The sequence below is a fragment of the Centropristis striata genome, chromosome 22 (genome assembly GCF_030273125.1).
Source record: "Centropristis striata isolate RG_2023a ecotype Rhode Island chromosome 22, C.striata_1.0, whole genome shotgun sequence".
Taxonomy (NCBI): domain Eukaryota; kingdom Metazoa; phylum Chordata; class Actinopteri; order Perciformes; family Serranidae; genus Centropristis; species Centropristis striata.
Genome location: NC_081538.1, coordinates 16298474 through 16318284, shown reverse-complemented (window position 1 = coordinate 16318284; position 19811 = coordinate 16298474). Strand labels below are relative to the sequence as shown.

Sequence of the window (19811 nt, the reverse complement as noted above, 5' to 3'; positions counted from 1 at the left end):
ACAGACAATGGTTTAAACATACAATGAACTTTACCTAGAGGCACGTTTTGGAGGTCTATGTCTAGCTTTTATTTATTTATTTATTTTTACTCTATAAGCACTGTATTTGAAACAATCTTATTTTACTTTAAAGCTACTAACTCTTTTTTACTCATTTAACTTTAAACATTTTTTTTAATTATGATTAACCAGGTGGTGATGATGATGATGAGGAGGAGGATGATGATGATGATGATAATAATAATAATATTAATAATAATAATAACAACAACAATACCACTACTACTACTACGACTACCACTACTACTACTACTAATAATAATAATAATAATAAAAGGCCTCTTAGTAATTATGGATTTCATCCCCTAAAACATCTGACTGAATATGTTGATTTTTTAAAAACATATGTTTATTGCACATTTACAAACGGTGAACAACATAGAACAAGAAGGCACATACAAGAAAACAACAACAATAATTATAACAATAATGATGATGAAAATAAAATTAATAAATATATATATATATATATATATATATATATATATATATATATAATTGGAAGGAAAAAGGGGCTGGAGGGGGGTATTTATAACCACAAAACAAAATCATGGTGGTAGAAAGATAAATAAATGAAAAATAAGTAAATAAATAAGTAGCTAGCATATATCTATATATACACACGCACAGATACATATACATGTCTGTAAAGCTCTAAATGTGTATACTAAATCAAGATAAATGAAAAGATAAATAAATCTTCAGTTCAGCTCATCATTCCAGCCATCTACTTCAATATCATTTTTCTCAAGGAAATTACAGAAAACCTTCCAGATTTTCAAAAACTTGTCAAGTTTGTTTTTGGTGGTGTAGCTTATCTTTCTAAAGCCAAGGAGAAAGACATCCCTGTTAGCCATTGTGAAGTAGTACAAGGTTTATCCCTTTTCCATGAGCAGGCTATACATCTTTTAGCTTCCAGAAAACAAATATTGAGTAAGGATTTTTCATTTTTGTAGGTCACAAAGGTAAATATTCAGTAAACATAACTTTGGTTTAATGAATATGTTGATATTTGTTCATATACGTAATTGTGTTTATCAATGGAACTGTGTTTTAGTGATCTAATTTTATCATATGCATTGTATCACTCATATTTGATCTGAATGTGCTGCTGTTGTGTACCTTTTTGTTGATTAAGGTGAAGACTGGGCTATATTTAATAGTTAATGTTTTTATTAACTATTAAATATAGCCAATGAACTTTTAATTCCTACATGTTTAAAGTATGAATTCAGTAAAATACAATTTGTTGTGATAGTTTCAATGATTTGTAAGCAATGATGGACATATGGATGGTTGACAGAAAAAAGAAGTTGACCAGTATACAAAGATCCTGGATCCAGGTCTAGGGTATTGAGTAAGTTTTTGTGTTAATAAACGATCTTTGTCAAAATCAGCGGTTTTTCCAGCATCACGCCCACATGTGCACCTCAAAAAGGCTCCCCCCCCGCCCCCCTCTGTAAACACAAATATATTACATAATTCTAGCAATGACGTTTTGAATATTTAACTAGGTGATTTTAATGAATAAAATAAATTAACAAGAGTGTAAATAAAGAGCAGGATTGCCTTAAAATGACAAGGCGTTTAATGAGAATGCGGCCGCACAATAACAAAAACATCCAAAACATCAGCGGGCCGGAAGACATTTACTGATGGACTCTTTCCGTTACAGGATATTGCAGCATGAAGAAGGAGCAAGTTGTCAACTGTCAGTTTTCGGTTTGGTATCCGATATTCAAGAAACACACGATTAAAAGGTAGACTGCTGACTTTGTACATTAACTTCAGGAACTATTTTAAATGTTGTTGCTGTAAAACAAAGTAAATTTAGTCAAACGCTAGCGTTAGCTACCAGACAGAAACAGCTAGCTGCCATCAGTATCTTCTTACCTATCTTTATTTTTCTCGTGTGTTTTACTAAATAATGGTGTTTAATTCCATCTTCCACTTCTTTTCGTACGCCAGTCTGTTTTTATTTTTATTTTTACACGTGTTTGTGTTATTATTTATTGCAGCCTGATTCTCCCACTGCCTCAGAATGTAATAGAGTATTTACTGGACGATGGCACACTGGTAGTCTCTGGGAGGTAAGTGGCTTCTCACACACTTTCTGTTTAAGTTACTTCTGTTGCAGTGGATGATAAAATGTCATGACAAGATGCAGCTTCACCTATAGTTGCTGATCCTTCTTTAAAACCTGAAAGGCACTTGTTGTGTTTACATCGATATAAAGATGCTGAGGGGTTGTTTTCTTTTCTTTTTAAAAACATTTTAATACAGTAATTCACAACATTACATGCTTTCATTGTACAATATTTCTTACAATCCTACACGGAACCACATGCAGTGTGCTTCCCCCAAGCTTAGCCTGAAGAACTGGACAGCAAACTAAAAAAATATCTTTAATTTTGCAAAGTAAATAGCCTGTTACTTCAGAAGAACATGCTGCACACAAAGATTGGATCTTAAGAGAGATGATGAACTTAGAAAATTAACAGAGAAAATGGGAATTCATGTGTCACAGTAAAAGTGGATGTAAGCCTTTTTAAAGCTGATGTCTAGTACTGACATAATGACTCTGATATCTTTCGTTCATGGGAACACATGTCCCATAATACCCCACCGTACTACATTTGCGTGAGTGGATGTGCACAATAAATTCATTGATGACTGCAAGCTGCTTCATCGCTATTTGATCAAACATATTCACATCGCTCTGACTGTAAGTCCCAGCTAACAATGTGACAAAAGCTACTATTTCAAGGTTTTTTTTATTTTTTTATTTTTTTATTTTTATTCACAATAACAAGTTACAATATATACAATATTTGCCAGGTGGTTACAGAAAGAAAAACACACACAAACATCAATTCCAAAACAGAGATCCAAAATAAACACAGGGTAAGAATAGAGACCAAAACACAAACAAAAACAAAAAACTGAGGGGTTGTTTGTAGCTACAGATTGTCCCTATTGTTGTCACAGCAGGTCCTCTCAAACTATATGTGCTCCATTTAAAATGTGTGCTATAAGATCCTCAGATTTTGTGTCCTGCATAAGCGTGTACTTTTTGACTAGTTTCCAGTGCAGCTGCTATACTGACTAATCCTTATCTCTTGTTTCTCTTCCCTTCAGTGACCATAACACACAGCAGACACACACTAACAACAGCGACTCTGACGCAGAAGAAGATATTCAGGTACAGAGAAAGAGACTGAGGTTGTTTGTCAACCAGAAGGCTCTCTACAGTATTTATAAGGGCTGCTTGATTATGACAAAAATCATAATCACAGTTATGTTGGAAATCCCTATTTAACAGGATTAGTCTTGCATGTATTGCACCTAAAACACTTTAAATATACATTGAAATGAAAATAAATGCAAAAAAAGCAAACAGTTAAGCAAATTGCTCATATTGCCATGGAGTGCAGAAACCTCTGTGTAACAAATCTTGCACAGCATAAATCATTGTTGGACTCCTAAAAACCAAAATGTTTCCAAACATATGAATTGCTTTTACCTTCAGTCATCTCAGCTTGGGCTGAACTGAACAGTTTTCACTTCTAGTGAGAGGTGGAAGTGCATCGATGTAAGTGACAGAGACGTGCTGACTTTATAACACAAGACAAAATCCAGAGCATAATTGAGAAACTAAGTACACCACAACAATACATTTATCTTGATTATCTTGTCTTCATAATTGTTGGAAGCCATAATCATAATTTTAAATAACATTAGATAAATCGACAGCCCTGGTGTGTATCCTGTCTTATTTTGCCTCTTCTTTTGGACAGAGTATGAGTTGTATAAATGTACAATCCGAATGATTTGTTAAATTTTTTTGCAGAAAGCATGCAGCCATCACTTCTGCTTTAATTAAGTCAAAGTGTCACTTTGTATTTAACACATTAATTATTTATAGAGTTATCTACATTTGTATAAAAAGACTGAAAAGCAGTCTCAAACACCACATAGACCATAACAGGATACTGTTAGCAGCTTCATGCTGCCCTACCTTAGGGACTAAAAAGTAGGGAAACTCTGATCTATATTTCACTTTTAAATTTGAGTTCATATATGTACTGAAACACGTTGTTTTTAGAGGCTTTTATCAGGGAGCAATGTCATCATATCACCTTAAATTTTCTTTCTTTCTACATTGCTTGTTTGCCTCATTATATTATTTATAGCATCATCATTTAGACTTGTATGTAAAGTTAATGTTTACCCTCTGATCCTGTTTCTTGTTCTCTACCTCCCTCTAGTGGTCAGATGATGAAACAACCTCCACTGTCACTGTAAGTAAAATAAGTGTTTCTTATCAAATTGCACTTCTGTATTCTTAATGCCAAACAAATGCATTCAATTTTCTTTATTAAACATGTTTTGTAACCTTCATTTACAAGTATGAAGTATTCCTCCTCACCTTTATGGTGCATTACTGCTCTCTGTGTTTGACAGAAATGTGTATCACCCCTGGCATATAATTGAATAATGCAATATTTATGACTGTAATCTCATGATTTGGCTTTCTGTGTGCTAGGCTCCTGAGTTCCCAGAATTCACCTCTAAAGTGCTGGAGGCCATAAACGCCCTGGGTGGGCGAGTCTTTCCTAAACTCAACTGGAGCGCTCCACGGGTAAAACCCTGCACACAGCTGCTCCTTTCAACCCCGAGCAGTTTCAGTTTTTCTTGCTCTTGGCACATTTTACTCAATGTAGCCTTTTTTCCCTGAAATATATAAAAGTCCTGCAGCTCTATGGAAACGGCACAATCATGATTAGAAGAAGAGAGAACTCTAAAATGTCTTTTGTGCAGAATAACACAGTTGCAATGCCATAAATCATAAAAAACGCTAATTTTACTTTAATAGTTTGTTTTACAAAAAACAGAATGAGCAGGGTTCTATATCTGCAACATTTTTCCACAATATAGGAAAAAAATGTGGCTCCACATGGCTGGGCGATATGACTGCAAATCAATATCACAATTAATTGAACATTTTACCTCAATTAAGATTAATGAACATTTGTTTTGTTTTTGTTTTTTGCCCTCATAGTTCACTGACATGGTCTCCACTGTAAATATGCTATTACTACTACTAACTATGAAAGCTGGGATATTTTTCCTCATGAAAGAGTTTATATTTTTGTGATTTAAAAAATAAATTAAGAAAACACACACAGATGAACTACTTTGTGGTTATTTATTGAATATTTCAAACTGAAATCAAAGCATCGCTTGAAATGAAAATGTCACATTTTAGTTTCAAAGTAAAAATCAGCTTCTCTAAAGCAGTAAAAAATAAATAACAGTTCTTCCGCAGTATTTACATTTGACTTGTTTTTGTTCTGTGTCGTCTTCCCTAAAGCTAAAATGTGTCCAAAGGACAGATATGGAATTTTTCTAGGGTAAAAACGTAGCTGGCTCTGTGTTTGAGTTCTCCTCCATGTTGCTTCCTTGATTGGAACCTTTGCCCCAAAAATAATCAAAATAATCCCCATGGGTAAGATTACGCCACTTCTTACGTTGTTAAGCTGTTGGTTCCCAGTTGCAATGAATGCTCAGAATTTCATGTTTTTCCCCAGGATCTAGTTGGTGCATTTTTGTTATTTTTAGCCTGAATTTAAACATGTAGATGAAGTGATTCCGATTAAGTCTCACTATTTCAAGCTTAGATTTAGGACTGAATTGTTTGTCGAACATGATTTGTTCAAAGACCATCAGAAATGTGAAAATCTGCAATTTTTGCACCATTTATTTTTATTTTTTAAAGAAAACTTGCCTTTCAAGTCTTCAGTAGGTTGTGGGGTTCAGATCATTAAGATAAATTGAAAATCTGTGTTTGCCTGCTGCATTTAAGTTTATAGAGTGATGAATTCATGAGAGAAGTTTGTCAATATGATTTATTGTTATTATATTAGTATGTGTGTTTGTGTCCCTTTCAGGATGCTAACTGGATTGCTCTGAACAGTTCCCTGCAGTGCCACAGCCTCAGTGATATATTTCTGCTCTTCAAAAGTTCTGACTTCATCACCCACGACCTGACGCAGCCGTAAGCCCGCTAACAACATCAACACACACATATTTTGCATTTAGATGGCAACCATTGTGCAAAAATAAGCAGGTTTGGTTTGCACATGCTGATTTCAGTCTGCAGTAAAAACACAAGTGGCAGCTGGAGAAATTGCTGTGATGTAGATTTATACCTCCCGCTCTCTCCACTCTGCATGACAAACATTTAGCACAGCCAGTGATTAACTGCTGCGCACAGCCTCGGGAAAGCGGTGTGTGTGTGTGTGTGTGTGAGAGTAGTGAAAGTAATGTGATATATGCTTGTTTGTCAGACTCCTTTAAAAACTTCCTGAGAGCAATACAGCAGATTATGGATATGGAAATACTCAAGAATATAGCAGGGAAAAAGGCGAAATTAAAGGGAAAGTTTGGATTTTTTTGAAGTGTGGTACTTACCCACAGTCAGTGTATTACTGCAGTAATTGATGGTCTGAACTTTTCCAGTTTGAAGAACTAGATAAACTCCAAGCGGGTAATTAATGAATGAATTGCTGCAAAAAACAATATTTTAACCACCTAAACAAAGGGCAACATAAGTGTTATACCCATTTATGTGTACGCTGTATTTACAATACAGTCATGGAAAAATTGATTAGACTACCCTTGTTTTCTTCAATTTCTTGTTCATTTTAACCCATTAAGGCCTAAAACGCTTGGAAAAAATGCCTGGAAAACCTCTGGGCGATTTTGAAAGAACCCTCTAAAACCTGAAGTTTTTCTGGAGATTTTTTCATAATATTTTTCAGCGTCTGTAGCAGATAGAAATGCAATTCAAAAAGTATTTGAGAGCTTATACCCGTGGCTTTCATGAGAAGTTGAGTTTATTTGTCCAAACCTTCAATAAGGTATTTTAAAAATCAACAAACTCAGCAAATGTTACATTTGACTGAATAAAAATCCTATGCATAATAGTAATACATGCCCATTAGCAAGGTGCAAACATGATATGACCATTGGAAGAAATAGACATAGTTCTCATTAGCCTACTGTAATAAAAAACATTATAATAATCATAATAATAATAAATAATAATAATACATTTTATCTATATTGTTTGTATTATAGTGAAAATATGTCGTCTAAAAACATATTCCTCATCCATAAATCTTGGTCGATTGGTTCAGAGGGTACAAAGTCCGGATCAGCAATAAAATCGCCGGCGCTGTTTTCATCAAGATCGCTTCCGTCACTTACTTCTGAGCTCCCTCCGCTATAGTTGTCTTCCGCCATGATTTCAAAGTTCTGGAAAAGTCCCATGTTGCATTGTAACACTCCGACATGTATTCTGATGCATTTCATTGGCCAAGAGACCGAAATTATGTGGAAAAAAACTGCAAATACTACAAAAGGACGTATCCGATTTCCCGGCCTTAATGGTAGCATAACGCAACAGTGCTCCCGGTTTTAATGGTAGTAATGCAGTAATGCTTTCCCGCCTTAAATGGTTTAATGACTGGTACAACTATAGGTACATTTGTTTGGACACATATAACAACAAAAATAGCTCATAAGAGTTTAATTTAAGAGCTGATATCTAGCCATTTTCCATGGTTTTCTTGATAATAACCAAAATCATTTTCAAGAAAACCATGAAAAATGTCTAGATATCAGCTCTTAAATTAAACTCTTATCAGCTTTTTTTTGTTGTTATCATTACTAGTGCAGTGCCTGTAGGAAGTATGTATTCGTGCATTAAATGCAGACCACAACAACATCTGCAACTCCATAAAACACTTACTTTTCATAAGGTAGCACACCATCCAGCACATACACATTGAACATTGATATTCGCTGGAAACTATTAGAATATTATTGGAAAATCAAACCTTGTAGCGCACTTTAAAACTCCTAAGTCAGGTGTGGAAATCCAGAGTGAATTGTGTTACTGACCAGGTGTAGGCCTATCACACAAGGGGGCGGAGCTCCCCTAAAAGGCGTCCGATCAGAAACAGTGCAATGCAGCAACACGTCCTACGTAAATAATGATGACATTTCGAAAAATGAATTCAAAAATCTTAAATCGAGATATATGAACTAGACACACACACACACACACACACACACACACACACACACACAGACACTTCTTGCTTTTATAGATACTTGTCCTAACAAATGTACTTTTAGTTGTACCAGGCATTAAAATGGACAAGAAACTGAAGAAAAAAAGGGTGGTCTAATAATATTATCCATGACTGTTTGTCCACCGATTGTTGTTGTTACCCACAGCCGTTTCATTTGGCACTACTTTTTCTTAATTTTGATGTTCCTACTCATAAGAGCACTAATATGTTTTGCGCACTGACACAGTTTAGAAGAATAGTTCTACGGTTGACAAAAAGTAGCGCCAAATGAAACGGCTGTGGAAAAATATTTTTAGGTTGGCCTTTTTGTTTAGGTGGTTAAAATCTATTTTGTTGCAGCAATACATTCATTAGTTTCCTGTATCTGTGGGTCATACAACCACATTTTAAAAAATCCACATTATCCCTAATAATATTACATTACATATTCTTTAAGAAACAACAAATGCCTGTGATGCTACAGTTAATTGGAAATGCATTGTTTATATTTGGTTGTAACTGTCATTTATTTCTTTGCAGATTCCTTCTGTGTAGTGACCAGGACTCCCCAGACCCAGTCATAAACTATGAGGTATTTTTACCCCCAAATCACTGTCATTAGCTTTAAAAAATTATGTTATTTGTCCCTAAAATTGTCAGCTTAATCTTCTCACTGTGTTACACACTACAGAGTTTATTTGATCAGCTGTTGTCCTCTGTCCTCAGCTGGTCCTGAGAAAGTGGAGCGAGCTGATTCCTGGAGGAGAGTTTCGCTGCTTCGTCAAAGAAAACAAACTGATCGGTAAAAAAAACCAACCTCCACTCACCAATCCTCATTTGTCCCGAAGCATTATAAAAACATCCATTTTTTTCATTCAAGATAGTTGTGATTAATTGAGTGAGATTATCAGAAACAGAACCGTTTTTTGTTGCCAAGTAGGTTTTCACATACAAGGAATTTGCTATGGTGAATTGGTGCATTAGAACTATGGGCTGAAATATGTGCCACGAGAAACTGAATTTGAATTAATTATTTTTATTTATTTCGGCCAGTCAGCACCTCCGTTTTCTTTTGTAACATTATTTGCCACGAAACGGAGGAAGAAGTTAGACTGGCTTGACCATGGATGAGGCTGGAACAGAACGGAGGTGCTGATTGGCCGAAAAGGCGCTATGGCAACCGGGTGGCAACAAATGTTACCAAAGAAAACGGAGGTGCTGATTGGCGGAAGGGGCGCTCTGTGTATCTTCGTCGCAGAAAATTGAAATTTGCAAACTGAATTTGAATTGTGAGAACTGAATGTTCAGTTCCAAACTAATAAATTAAATTTCAAATTACAATTCAGATTCAGTTTTTCAATGCAATGATTCAAATTGAACAATACAAATTCAAATGATGTGATTCAAATTCAGTTTTTTAATTCAATTACTCAAGTTAATCAATTCAAATTCAAATATAAATAATTCAAATTCAGTTTCTGGTGGCACATATTTCAGCCCATATAGAACAAACAAATAAAATACTAATTTATAATATTGATATAAATTAAGACAAACTTACAAAATATTATTACAAAATATAATCAACTAATAAATGATGCTGTATTATTATAGATTACGTTAGATTAACCAGTAATCAGTCGATATCTGCACTATCTTTACTGGCTGAAACATGAAAGATCCTCACACATAATGCATCACTATTTATAATCCAATAATTTATTGAACATTATAATGAAATTGGCCATTCTGTATAATGACTACTTTTACTTTTGGCACTGTAGCGACTATTTTCTCTGTTCAGTAAGCAACATGCTGTTCCAGTCTGTGTATTGGCAATACGCTTTATGCATAATAAAAATTCAGAGGCAGTAAGTCCATTTAAAAGGTTTACTCAAAACATGTTAAAGTTATTAGTTTTGCTCAGTTTGAGCTCAACTTGGCTCACCGGTCCAAAAACTGATGAACCTCACTGAGAGTTTTTGGCTGTGATGTCATCATCAGCTTAATTTAAGGAGCATTTCAGCTTTTTTTTTGCTTCCAAGTCATTAAATACATTTAATCAATTCTTAATATGGCTCTTACATTTCCAGCCTCTTATTGCTTATGCTGGATGAAAAACCATTACCAAATATTACTCACACAAAGAGACATAAAATATTCAGCATGCATTCATGATGATGTTTACATAAGACACAAAATAAAGTTTATAAAGAGTCTGGTCATCCAGTATGTTGGCTTTGGTCTGCACAATAACAGGCCTGAGGCTAATGTTTTTATAATTAGATCGATAATCCAAGAGGTCAGATTGATCCGCTTCCAAGATGGGAACTCCTTACGAGAATGGTGGGTTGTTTTGTACGATGGAGCAGAAAAAGAACTGCGTGATGCACAAAAAAAACACAGAAATAGAATAATCTAGAATGGGGAAGCCTGAATCAGACGAACACCGTGATACAAAAAGCCATCAGGTGGCTATTAATAATAATAATTATTGTATTTGTATTGTACCTTTCATACATGAAATGCAGCTCAAAGTGCTTAACAGCATGGCATTAAAAATAAAACAATAAATGTTAAATTAAAAACAAAAAAGTAAATGAATGAGATAAAAAAAACTTGATATTATATACAATTGAACAGTAGAAAAATAACAGTAGTAAGATTGGTAAAGTAGCACATTTAACACCCTGGCAGCTTCTCATCAAGGTTTAATGGAAAGACAAATCCATACTGTAAGAAAGGTTGTGAAATTTCAGCTCAAACAACAGTTACAATATAGGAAGGTCTCCAAACTATCATGGATGAAGTTCAATATCATCATCATCATCATCATCATCATCATCATCAATAACAGAGAAATAACACAAGTATCAAACAACCCCACAGACATGGAGAGGAACTTCTTGATTAAAGAGATTGTCTTTATAATGGATAAATCGGCCCCTCGCAGGCCAAAACCAACATACTGGACAGACCAGACTCTGCATAAAGTTTATTTACCTTTTGTATATTATGCAAACATCATCTCAAATGCAGGCTGAATATTTTATGTCTCTTTGTGTAAATAATTTATGGTAATTGTTTCGCATCCAGCATAAGCAGTAAGGGGATGGAAATGTAATAGCCATATTAAAGGTACAATATGCAAGATTTTTTCCATTAAAGTTAAAAGATAAAAACAATCCCTCTCAATCATCACTGATGACCCAGTAAAAGTGTTTGGTGCTGTCTGTATCTGCAGAGCTGCTGTCCTCTGCCTGTTTTTTCTTTTATTTATTTTTCTGTTAATCTTTTATTTTCTTTTTGCTGTGTTTGGGATTTTTTGGGGCTTCAGCTTTTGGACATAAAGCCACGAAAATTGTGAATACAGCTTGGCAAAATCCACAAATAGAGCAAAACACCATACGGACAAAGCTCGTTCCGAAACGAGTATGTCCAATATACTCCTAAAAGTGAGCCCGATATGGCCTCTGGAGCGGTGTAAACAGTGGGCCATCAGAATGTTAAATATCTACACTTGGCAACCATGAATCGATATAATATTGCCACGCAAAATATAGCGATACTATGCTGTATCGATTTTTTTCCCGACCTCTACTCGAGAGCCAAGTCATTAGGCCACTGTATATGTCTCCGCTTTCCCAGAAACACTAGTGCCAACTTCAAGTATAATAACAACAATGGCGGACTGCATCGTCTCTTCACAAATATTGCTCCTAGCTTTGTGAGCCTACATTGGCATCCAAACATGTACATGTACAACACATTTGTTCTGCTTGTTAACACTGAACATAAGATGTTAATGTTAGGATTTGTTGTAAGCTAACACTAGCCTGCTAGGTCTAACTAGCTACCTAGCACAGACTACCTAGAATCGATCACATTGCAGTCAAAAATAAAATTAATGATACACGCATAAATCGGTCTTGTTGGTCACAATAATCCTGCCCCTGATGTAATCGGTTCGTGGTTCGAGACCAGCAAAGAGTTGGTGCCGCTCTGGAACCAGTTTTCCTGGCTAAGAGCCGCTTCTTTGGCTGTCGAAGCGTGAAGAAGAACTGGCCCTCGAACTGCCTTGGTTGAAAAGGGATATACACCTTTAAATTCACCATGGCAGTGTTTTTCTGGCAAATCAAATAGTCAAAGCATCAACCACTAGAATGGCATTGCCAATTGATTCAAACCATCGTTGATTGTCAATTCAATCAAACATAAGCCCAAGCCTCGTTGGCTGTCAATTTCGTTGAGCCGGAGAGAAAGGGCTAGTTTTAATGTTGTGTTTACAAACAGTCAGCAACAATTCTTGCATAGTATGCCTTTAAGAATTGTTTAGATATATTTAGTGACTTTAGAGCAAAAATGTTGAAATGCTCCTTTAGCTCTGCTGCTGATTACATCTCAGCCAATAGCTCTCAGTTAAGGTTCATCAGTCTGTTCAGAAAGAAAGTTTTTAGACGAGTTGAGCACAAGCAGTGAATCTTGTAATTTTATTTTGTTTCGAGTAAACCTTTTAAATGGACTAACTGCCTCTGAAGACTCATGTGTCTTGCTTATTGCCAATATTCAGAGTGGAACAGTAGAGGCAAAGTGGATTATAGAAGAGAGAAAAGACTGTTACTTCATGTGACGGCCCACCTTTGGGGAATTGAACCCCAGCTTTAGTAAGTTTGTACTTAACCCATTTCGGGCGGGAAAGCATTACCGCATTTCTACCATTAAAACCGGGAGCGCTGTTGCGTTATTCTACCATTACGGCCGGGAAAGCCGATACGTCGTTTTGTAGTATTTGTAGTTTTTTACCACCTATTTTTGGTCTCTTGGCTAATGAAATGCATCAGAGGAAATACGGGAGTGTCGCAATGCAACATGGGACTTTTCCAGAACTTTGAAATCATGGCGGAAGACGATTATAGCGGAGGGAGCTCAGAAGTAAGTGACGGAAGCGATCTTGATGAAAACAGCGCCAATGATTTTATAGCTGATCCGGACTTTGAACCCTCGGAACCAATCGACCGGGATTTTTTGGATGAGGAATATGTTTTTAGACGTCATGATCATCTGGGTACTTTTTCATTCATGTCTGTTAACAAAAGAGACCATCATATCTATGTTGCATTTTACATTGTAAGCCACCCAGCTGGATTATGAGGGAAACAGGCTGAATTGATTAACAGCACAAAACAGCAAGAGGGTGCTGTTTCTACAGAACTGAGCTGGGAATTCGTTTTAAAAGAAACCTCTATTGCTACAGTGATATAATGATGTTTGAGCTGTACTCTTACTCGGCAGGCTAATTTAGAAACAATTATAAAATTCAATTTGAGCTCCACTAATGGTTCATGTGTCTTTTCACAGCTATCTCCCAGAGAGACTACACTCAGTATTACCAGCACGTCTTGAAGCAGGAGGAGGAGGTCTGTCACGCCATCCAGGAGTTCTTCAGCCAGCACATCCAGTACAACTTCCTGGACGAAGACTGTAAGCCTGCGTCCTTTCTGTGGATGCTTCACACCTCCTCCAGCTCTCCTCAGACACAAACAGACTGATTCTTTTTTAAAGTCATTAAATATTTACTGTCGTAAACAAGGGGAAAGGAAAGGAGGGGAGGGGAAAGGGGAACATCGGTCAAATGTGTCATTTTTCACTTAATTGTGGTTTTGAAATGTGATAGCAGGAAGCATTAAATGTCTTAGTTATTTGTGAATCTAGCAGATCCATGTATGTAATATAAATTTGTTTTATATGTATTTTTTAAATCTGTTTCTCTGTTTTTCAGTTGTATTTGATGTCTACAGAGATAGCCAGGTAAGCACATCAATGAATTTAGATTTTGCCCGCTTTTTAAAATGCCACTCGTCAACTGAGGCACATTCATATATTATGTGTGTGTGTTGCAAGGTTATAATCGTTTTGTTTTTTTTCCATTAGTTTTAGTTTTAATTTCGTTGTCAATTTTTGTTTTCAAATTCAGTTAGTTTTAATCAGTTTTTAGAGTGAGTTTGCTAGTTTTAATTAGTTTTTATTTTTTGGAAAATGCTTAGTTCTACTTTAGGTTTTATTAGTTTTCATGTTAGTTTTAGTTTTTTTGGAATGGGGTATTTGTTGTGTGCGAGATTCAATAAGGTCACAATAAATGTTGCCTTTATTTCTTTTGTCTGATCCATCTCAGCCCCAATACGTTTTTACTAAGTCATAAAACCAGATAGATGAAATAGATTTAATATCAACCAAAAAGGTTTACGTATGAAAAAAGTTGACAAAGACGTAAACGAAGGACATTTTCACTATAATTTCAGTTAGTTTTAGTTAGTTTTGTAACCACAAAATACAGTTTCAGTTAGTTATCGTTTTTTTTTAAAACACTCGTTTTTCTTTTTCTTTCAGTTAACAAAAAAATGTTTTCAATTCCAGTTTTCATTATTTTGTTAGTCTTCGTTAACTATAATAACCTCGGTCTGTTGCAGGGGAGGGTGTGGCTGATTGACGTGAACCCGTTCGGAGAGGTGACAGACTCGTTGCTGTTCAGCTGGGAGGAGCTGACGTCTGGAGGGGAAATCGCCCAGCAGCAGGTCAGCCTTCACGACAAACAAAAACAATGACATTGTTTGGATTGTGTCCTGCTTAAATCAGTTGGAAAGAGTTTCACAGTGGTTTCTTTCTCTGTGTGTGCAGGAAGGCCCGGCGTTCCGCTGCACCACCAGCGAGGTGACGGTGCAGCCCAGTCCCTGTCTGAGCTACAGGATCCCACGGGACTTTGCAGACCTCTCCACCGGAGAGGACGCCTACAAACTCATCGACTTCCTCAAACTGGTGAGGAACTTGTTTACTTGCGTCACTTGCGAAACGTTTTAAGAGACATGAAACGTCCTTTATTCCCTCCGAAGCGTCACGTGAAGAGACGTCTGTTTCTAATGATGGATCACAGCTGGATCAGCTGTCAGTCACTTTAACAGCTGGAGACATGCACTAATAATAATAATAATAATAATAATAATAATAAAATTAGTGTTTTCTCTGTACATGAATAAAAACCTGCATTGTGTATTTATACTGTGAACCGTGTCCTGCTCAGGCCTTTATATTATATTATTTTTGTATTAGCCTATTATTTACGTCTGTATATAGATCATCCTGATGATAAATTCGTTATTTAATATTGCAGAACTGGGACTGAATGAAAATGACAAACGATTAATAAGTATTTTTTTTCTTGACAGACTCTCTACTGTTTTTTTTTTTTTTTTTTTTACTTTAATAGTATTCATAAGAAATCTGAATGGGGGAAATAACAGGTCATGAAAGGAAAAAAAGCTTCTAGAACGATTTTTCTTTACATTATTATAAATGTAGAAAGATGTTTGTGGTTTTTTGTTGTTCAGACCCACAATAAAACGGATTATCAACTCCATGGCGAATCAGAAGATAAATAAAATCATATCGTTCTTACATCGAATGGGTTTGTGATAAAAGTATATTGTTTTTGAATCGTATCGTAACCTGTGTATCTAGATGCGAATCGAATCGTTTATCACAGAGATGTGCAATCCTATTACGTACCTCTATGCATTGTCAGTGGCGATTCAACAATGCTATAATGAAGCTCTGCCATCATTTCTCCTCAGCACATCAATACTGATTCCATAACGGCAGAATATTTTCGTCCCCAGTTTGTTAATTAAAATGCAATCCTAAATTGTGAATCGAAGTGGGAGGAGACAGTAGTGAACAGCAGCAGTAGGTAGGGGTGGGGAAAAAATCGATACAGCTAAGTATCGCGATATTTTGCGTGGTGATATTATATCGATTCATGGCTGCCAAATATCAATATTTAGCGTTCCAATGGCCTGGTGGGCCATCAGTATTTTTTTTTTCCCGTAGCTGGCTCACTTTTAAGAATTCAACACTTGTCAAAATAACACTGCAAAGTCTGGCTTTTTTTATGTTTCAATAAAAAAAAAATTCAGAGCAGTGAAGCTTAAAGATAAAGGAAAGTTTGAGAAAATGCTGCGGTTGTTGTCGTCCACACATGTTCTGTGGGTCTGTGGGTCTGACTCTCATTGTGGAGAAATAAAAAGACTGGAGTGAGATGAACAGACTGAGAATTCTCTCTGATTTGACAAAACAATTCTTGATTGAATTTGATTTTGTGGACACAAAATGCAGTTAAAAATCGCAGTATACGGTATTGCCATACTCACCATATCGCAAAATGCTTAAAATCGCAATAATATCGTATTGTGACTCAAGTATCGGGATAAAATGGTATCGTGGGGCGGATACACTGATTCACACCTCTAGCAGTAGGTGTACAATAAGTGACGGAGGCGCTGAGCGCATTGAAAGTAAAGATGGCGGTAGAACTGCACATCGTGCTGTTTCTTTCTGTAGACATTCTACAGACTCAAGCAAAGTTGTTCTGCATTTTTCTGAACATGATTCGATGACTGTCGGACTGAAGTGAGAGGTTTCTGATGATACGGTCCACGTCATTTTTTTATTAACCAAGCACACAAATAACTTACATCACATATTTTCCGTCTTGCTGGCTCCACCGGTTCACATTTAACCACTGTTACTACCTCCGAAGGCGGAATGGCAAAATCTGGTGACCAAAGTTGTCCAATTAGCAACTTTTTAAATAATTTTTTTCTCTCTTTCTCAGTCTCTTCTTCTTTTACTGTTTACAGACAGATTAGCCTACAGCAATACATTATACAATACTGCCATCTTCTGACCAAAGCACGTTAATGCAGCTTTATTTGTTCACTCTAAACAAGTTGATGGAAACGTTGCTAATTCGCATTTTCTGTAATGCAACATTTCAAAATTTTGTACAGCTGTCACAAAATCTACCAAAACAAAAATCATAAGGATTATAATTTATACTGTAAGAGTATTAAAAATGCTGACATTAAACACAATCCAGGGTTTTTTGGACTGTCTTATATTAAGGTTCTTGTCTTTTCTAGAAGCGTGAATCTACTACACACTATAGTGCAGTTTGAGATACATAAGTTAATACAATTTAAATGACCGTTTTATGTAAACGTGTACTTGTGTAAATGTGTATGGTGTCTGTATTGTCTGATATGTTTTATGTTCAAAATGAGGAAAATCAATAAAAAGAGTTGGAGAAAAAAAAGTAAAATGAATAAAAATGAGAAGCCAGTTCTGAAGTTATATCTCCTCTCCTGTTCTTGTCCTCTCTACAGAAGAAAAGCCAACAGGAAGAGTCTGAGGAGGACGAAGAAGAGGAGGGGAACGCTCCACAGTGACACAGTTAATCTGAAGAGTAGCTGCTAGTGTCACCTGCGCTCCATATATATGTTTTCTGCATGAAGTGACTCTTTACCCTTCTGTCCCGTTTGAGCTAATTTTTCATTTCAGCCTTTGCTCCCTCGCTCGTCTGTGAACGGTGGGCGGTGTTCCTGGGGCGTCTTGAATAGCTCTCTCGTGTTAGTCTAATGGAACACGTTAAATTAGCACATCATGTTAATGGCTCTTTGAGGATTCATTTTCTGCAGGTAGTTCTTTGCTGAGCGCCGTCTCACTGATGGTAATGGCTCGGTGAGACAGGTAAGGGAGGCCCCTGTAGTGTCGAGTAGCCCTTTATTCCTGTTTATTTTTTTATGGGGGGAAAATTCTGTTACTGCAAGTTGATGTATTCACCGATACTGTAAAGAATGCCTGCTTTTATACTTTAAAATAAGTGTGTTAATAGTTAATGTATCTATATTGAAGCCAAGAAATGTCTCTGGATGTAAAATGACCTAGTCCACACACATTTCATTGTGTATTTATGTGTTGTGAGACTCCGACAGACTTCTTTATTTAACACTAAAGAGTCACCTTTAATTTTTCCTCCCTGCCAATTTCCTCTGAGCAGTTTTGACACACTCATCGCTCCGAGCTGCTCCGGGCGTTCTTTTCGACTCCTGTTTTTTCCCATCATGCATTGCTGTAGACTGTTGCTCCAAAAAACACCATTAAACTTCTTGTCGTGTATTGGCTCGGCTGTCAGTCTGGTGGGTGCTGTAAACTAGCACATTAGAAATTGATTGTGCTTTTTCGAACGGCCCTCATTACGCCGGGAGCTAAATGAGCTGTGCATGCACAACGCAGGGCAGTTCATTTTGGGTTGTTTTTTTTTCTTTCTTTCTTTTTTTTCTTCGCTGGATTGATAGAGCAATTACAGGGAGATGGAAAGAGCTGGTGTGATGAGAGTTACAGTTCCCCGGGTGAAGGGCCGTAGACGGGAAATAGTGTACAAGGCACATATTGCGGGGAGCGTTGCACGTTAATCATCATTTTAAAAATGAAATCTGGCTGTAAACAAACCAGCCAGACAAGGAGGAGGCGTCCTCGTTTGACCTGCGGTGGTGGAGGATGAGCTTCTGTATCTGTACACAGCTCTTTATCTGTAAACACAAAGCTCAGCCAGTGATGAAGATGTACAAGCAGTTGCTAGTTTAATAAGTACACCAAGCAAAAACAAATGTGGCATAACACAGAATGCAATTATTGCTTCTTCTTAATCAGGTGTTTATAAGAAATATTAGAAATACCTTAGCACAATGCAGTACTATAATTTTTTTGCAAGGCTGTTCTATTAAACTGCATTCGTTTTAGCTAAATGTTCCTAACTGAGTGTATTTTCATATAAGCTAAAGCTGCATTCATTCATTATTCATATAATCACAGTGAATCAAATGGCTACTTGTATTTTAAAGGGCAGCTCATGGATTTAAGTTCTCCGTCACTACGATGGATGTCCATCATTTGGAGTTCACAGAGGCCACCTATGAGAACAATAGCTGTGTTTCCTTTAGGTTAAAGAGCGGCCGCTGGGAAAGTCTCAGGCCACGCCCTCTTAAATGTCCGCTCACTCAGTGTCTCCATTACAAAAAGGGCCCCAGAGGGTTTTACTAGACTCCAGAGGTGACCTATGGCTTTCGATCGTAGCTTAATCGCTTAGCGACAGCTTCGACCATGATCCGTGATCACATGGCTAATTATGCACAGCGTCTCCTGATCATAAACATAGTGATTCTGAATTAACCGGCATCGCTAACTGTGTGTCTGGTGCTTGTTGTAAACAAACAGAGATCGCTAAGTGAACACCTCCTGCAGCAGCAGCACATACACACTGTACTGCTACAGAGCTAACTGTTAGCCTGTTAGCAATTTAATTGTGGTGTTGTTTGTTTGATGCTTGTTCTATTTGTTGTTAATTTTTTTAATAAGACAATGCACTATAGAGATTTGCACCCATTGTTATTTAATCCTGGGGCTGTTGGTTGATGTATTTTTTTATTCTATTTTCTTATATATATAAAAGGTTTACTTGAAATAATAAGGAGAAAAAAACATGTAATGAAAAGTTATATAGATGCTTGATTATTTAAGTAAAGACGAGTTTTGCAAAAAAAAAAATTGAAAAGACAAAAAAAATGCAATAGATGCAATAGAACAGCTGTTAAAAATCCTCCTCCTGTAAAACGGTATTGGTTGGGCATTTAAATGCGATGGCTGCATTTGGTGCTGAATTCTTCTGCATTAGTATTTCTTAAGCAGATGTCAAGTAACCTGGAATATGTTTCACACACT

General features: G+C 36.4%; 1 protein-coding gene across 1 annotated transcript; it reads left to right on the top strand.

Moving 5' to 3' along the window:
- Positions 1–1633: 1633 nt before the first annotated feature.
- cdc123 (cell division cycle 123 homolog (S. cerevisiae)) lies at positions 1634–18209 on the top strand. The gene is made up of 13 exons (XM_059325497.1): positions 1634–1820; positions 2079–2150; positions 3199–3262; positions 4329–4361; positions 4607–4702; positions 6012–6118; positions 8742–8793; positions 8928–9003; positions 13560–13682; positions 13981–14009; positions 14669–14773; positions 14877–15014; positions 17417–18209. Exons 1-13 carry the CDS (start codon positions 1747–1749, stop codon positions 17477–17479), a joined length of 1032 nt encoding a protein of 343 aa, XP_059181480.1. The 5' UTR covers positions 1634–1746; the 3' UTR covers positions 17480–18209.
- The last annotated feature ends 1602 nt before the right edge of the window (positions 18210–19811 follow it).

Bases quoted from the DNA above. Each gene is read 5' to 3' on its own strand.
- cdc123 (XM_059325497.1), top strand. From the start codon at position 1,747: ATGAAGAAGGAGCAAGTTGTCAACTGTCAGTTTTCGGTTTGGTATCCG. The intron at 1,821-2,078 runs GTAGACTGCTGA...TATTTATTGCAG, and splicing joins AAGAAACACACGATTAAAAG to CCTGATTCTCCCACTGCCTC. The intron at 2,151-3,198 runs GTAAGTGGCTTC...TCTTCCCTTCAG, and splicing joins ACACTGGTAGTCTCTGGGAG to TGACCATAACACACAGCAGA.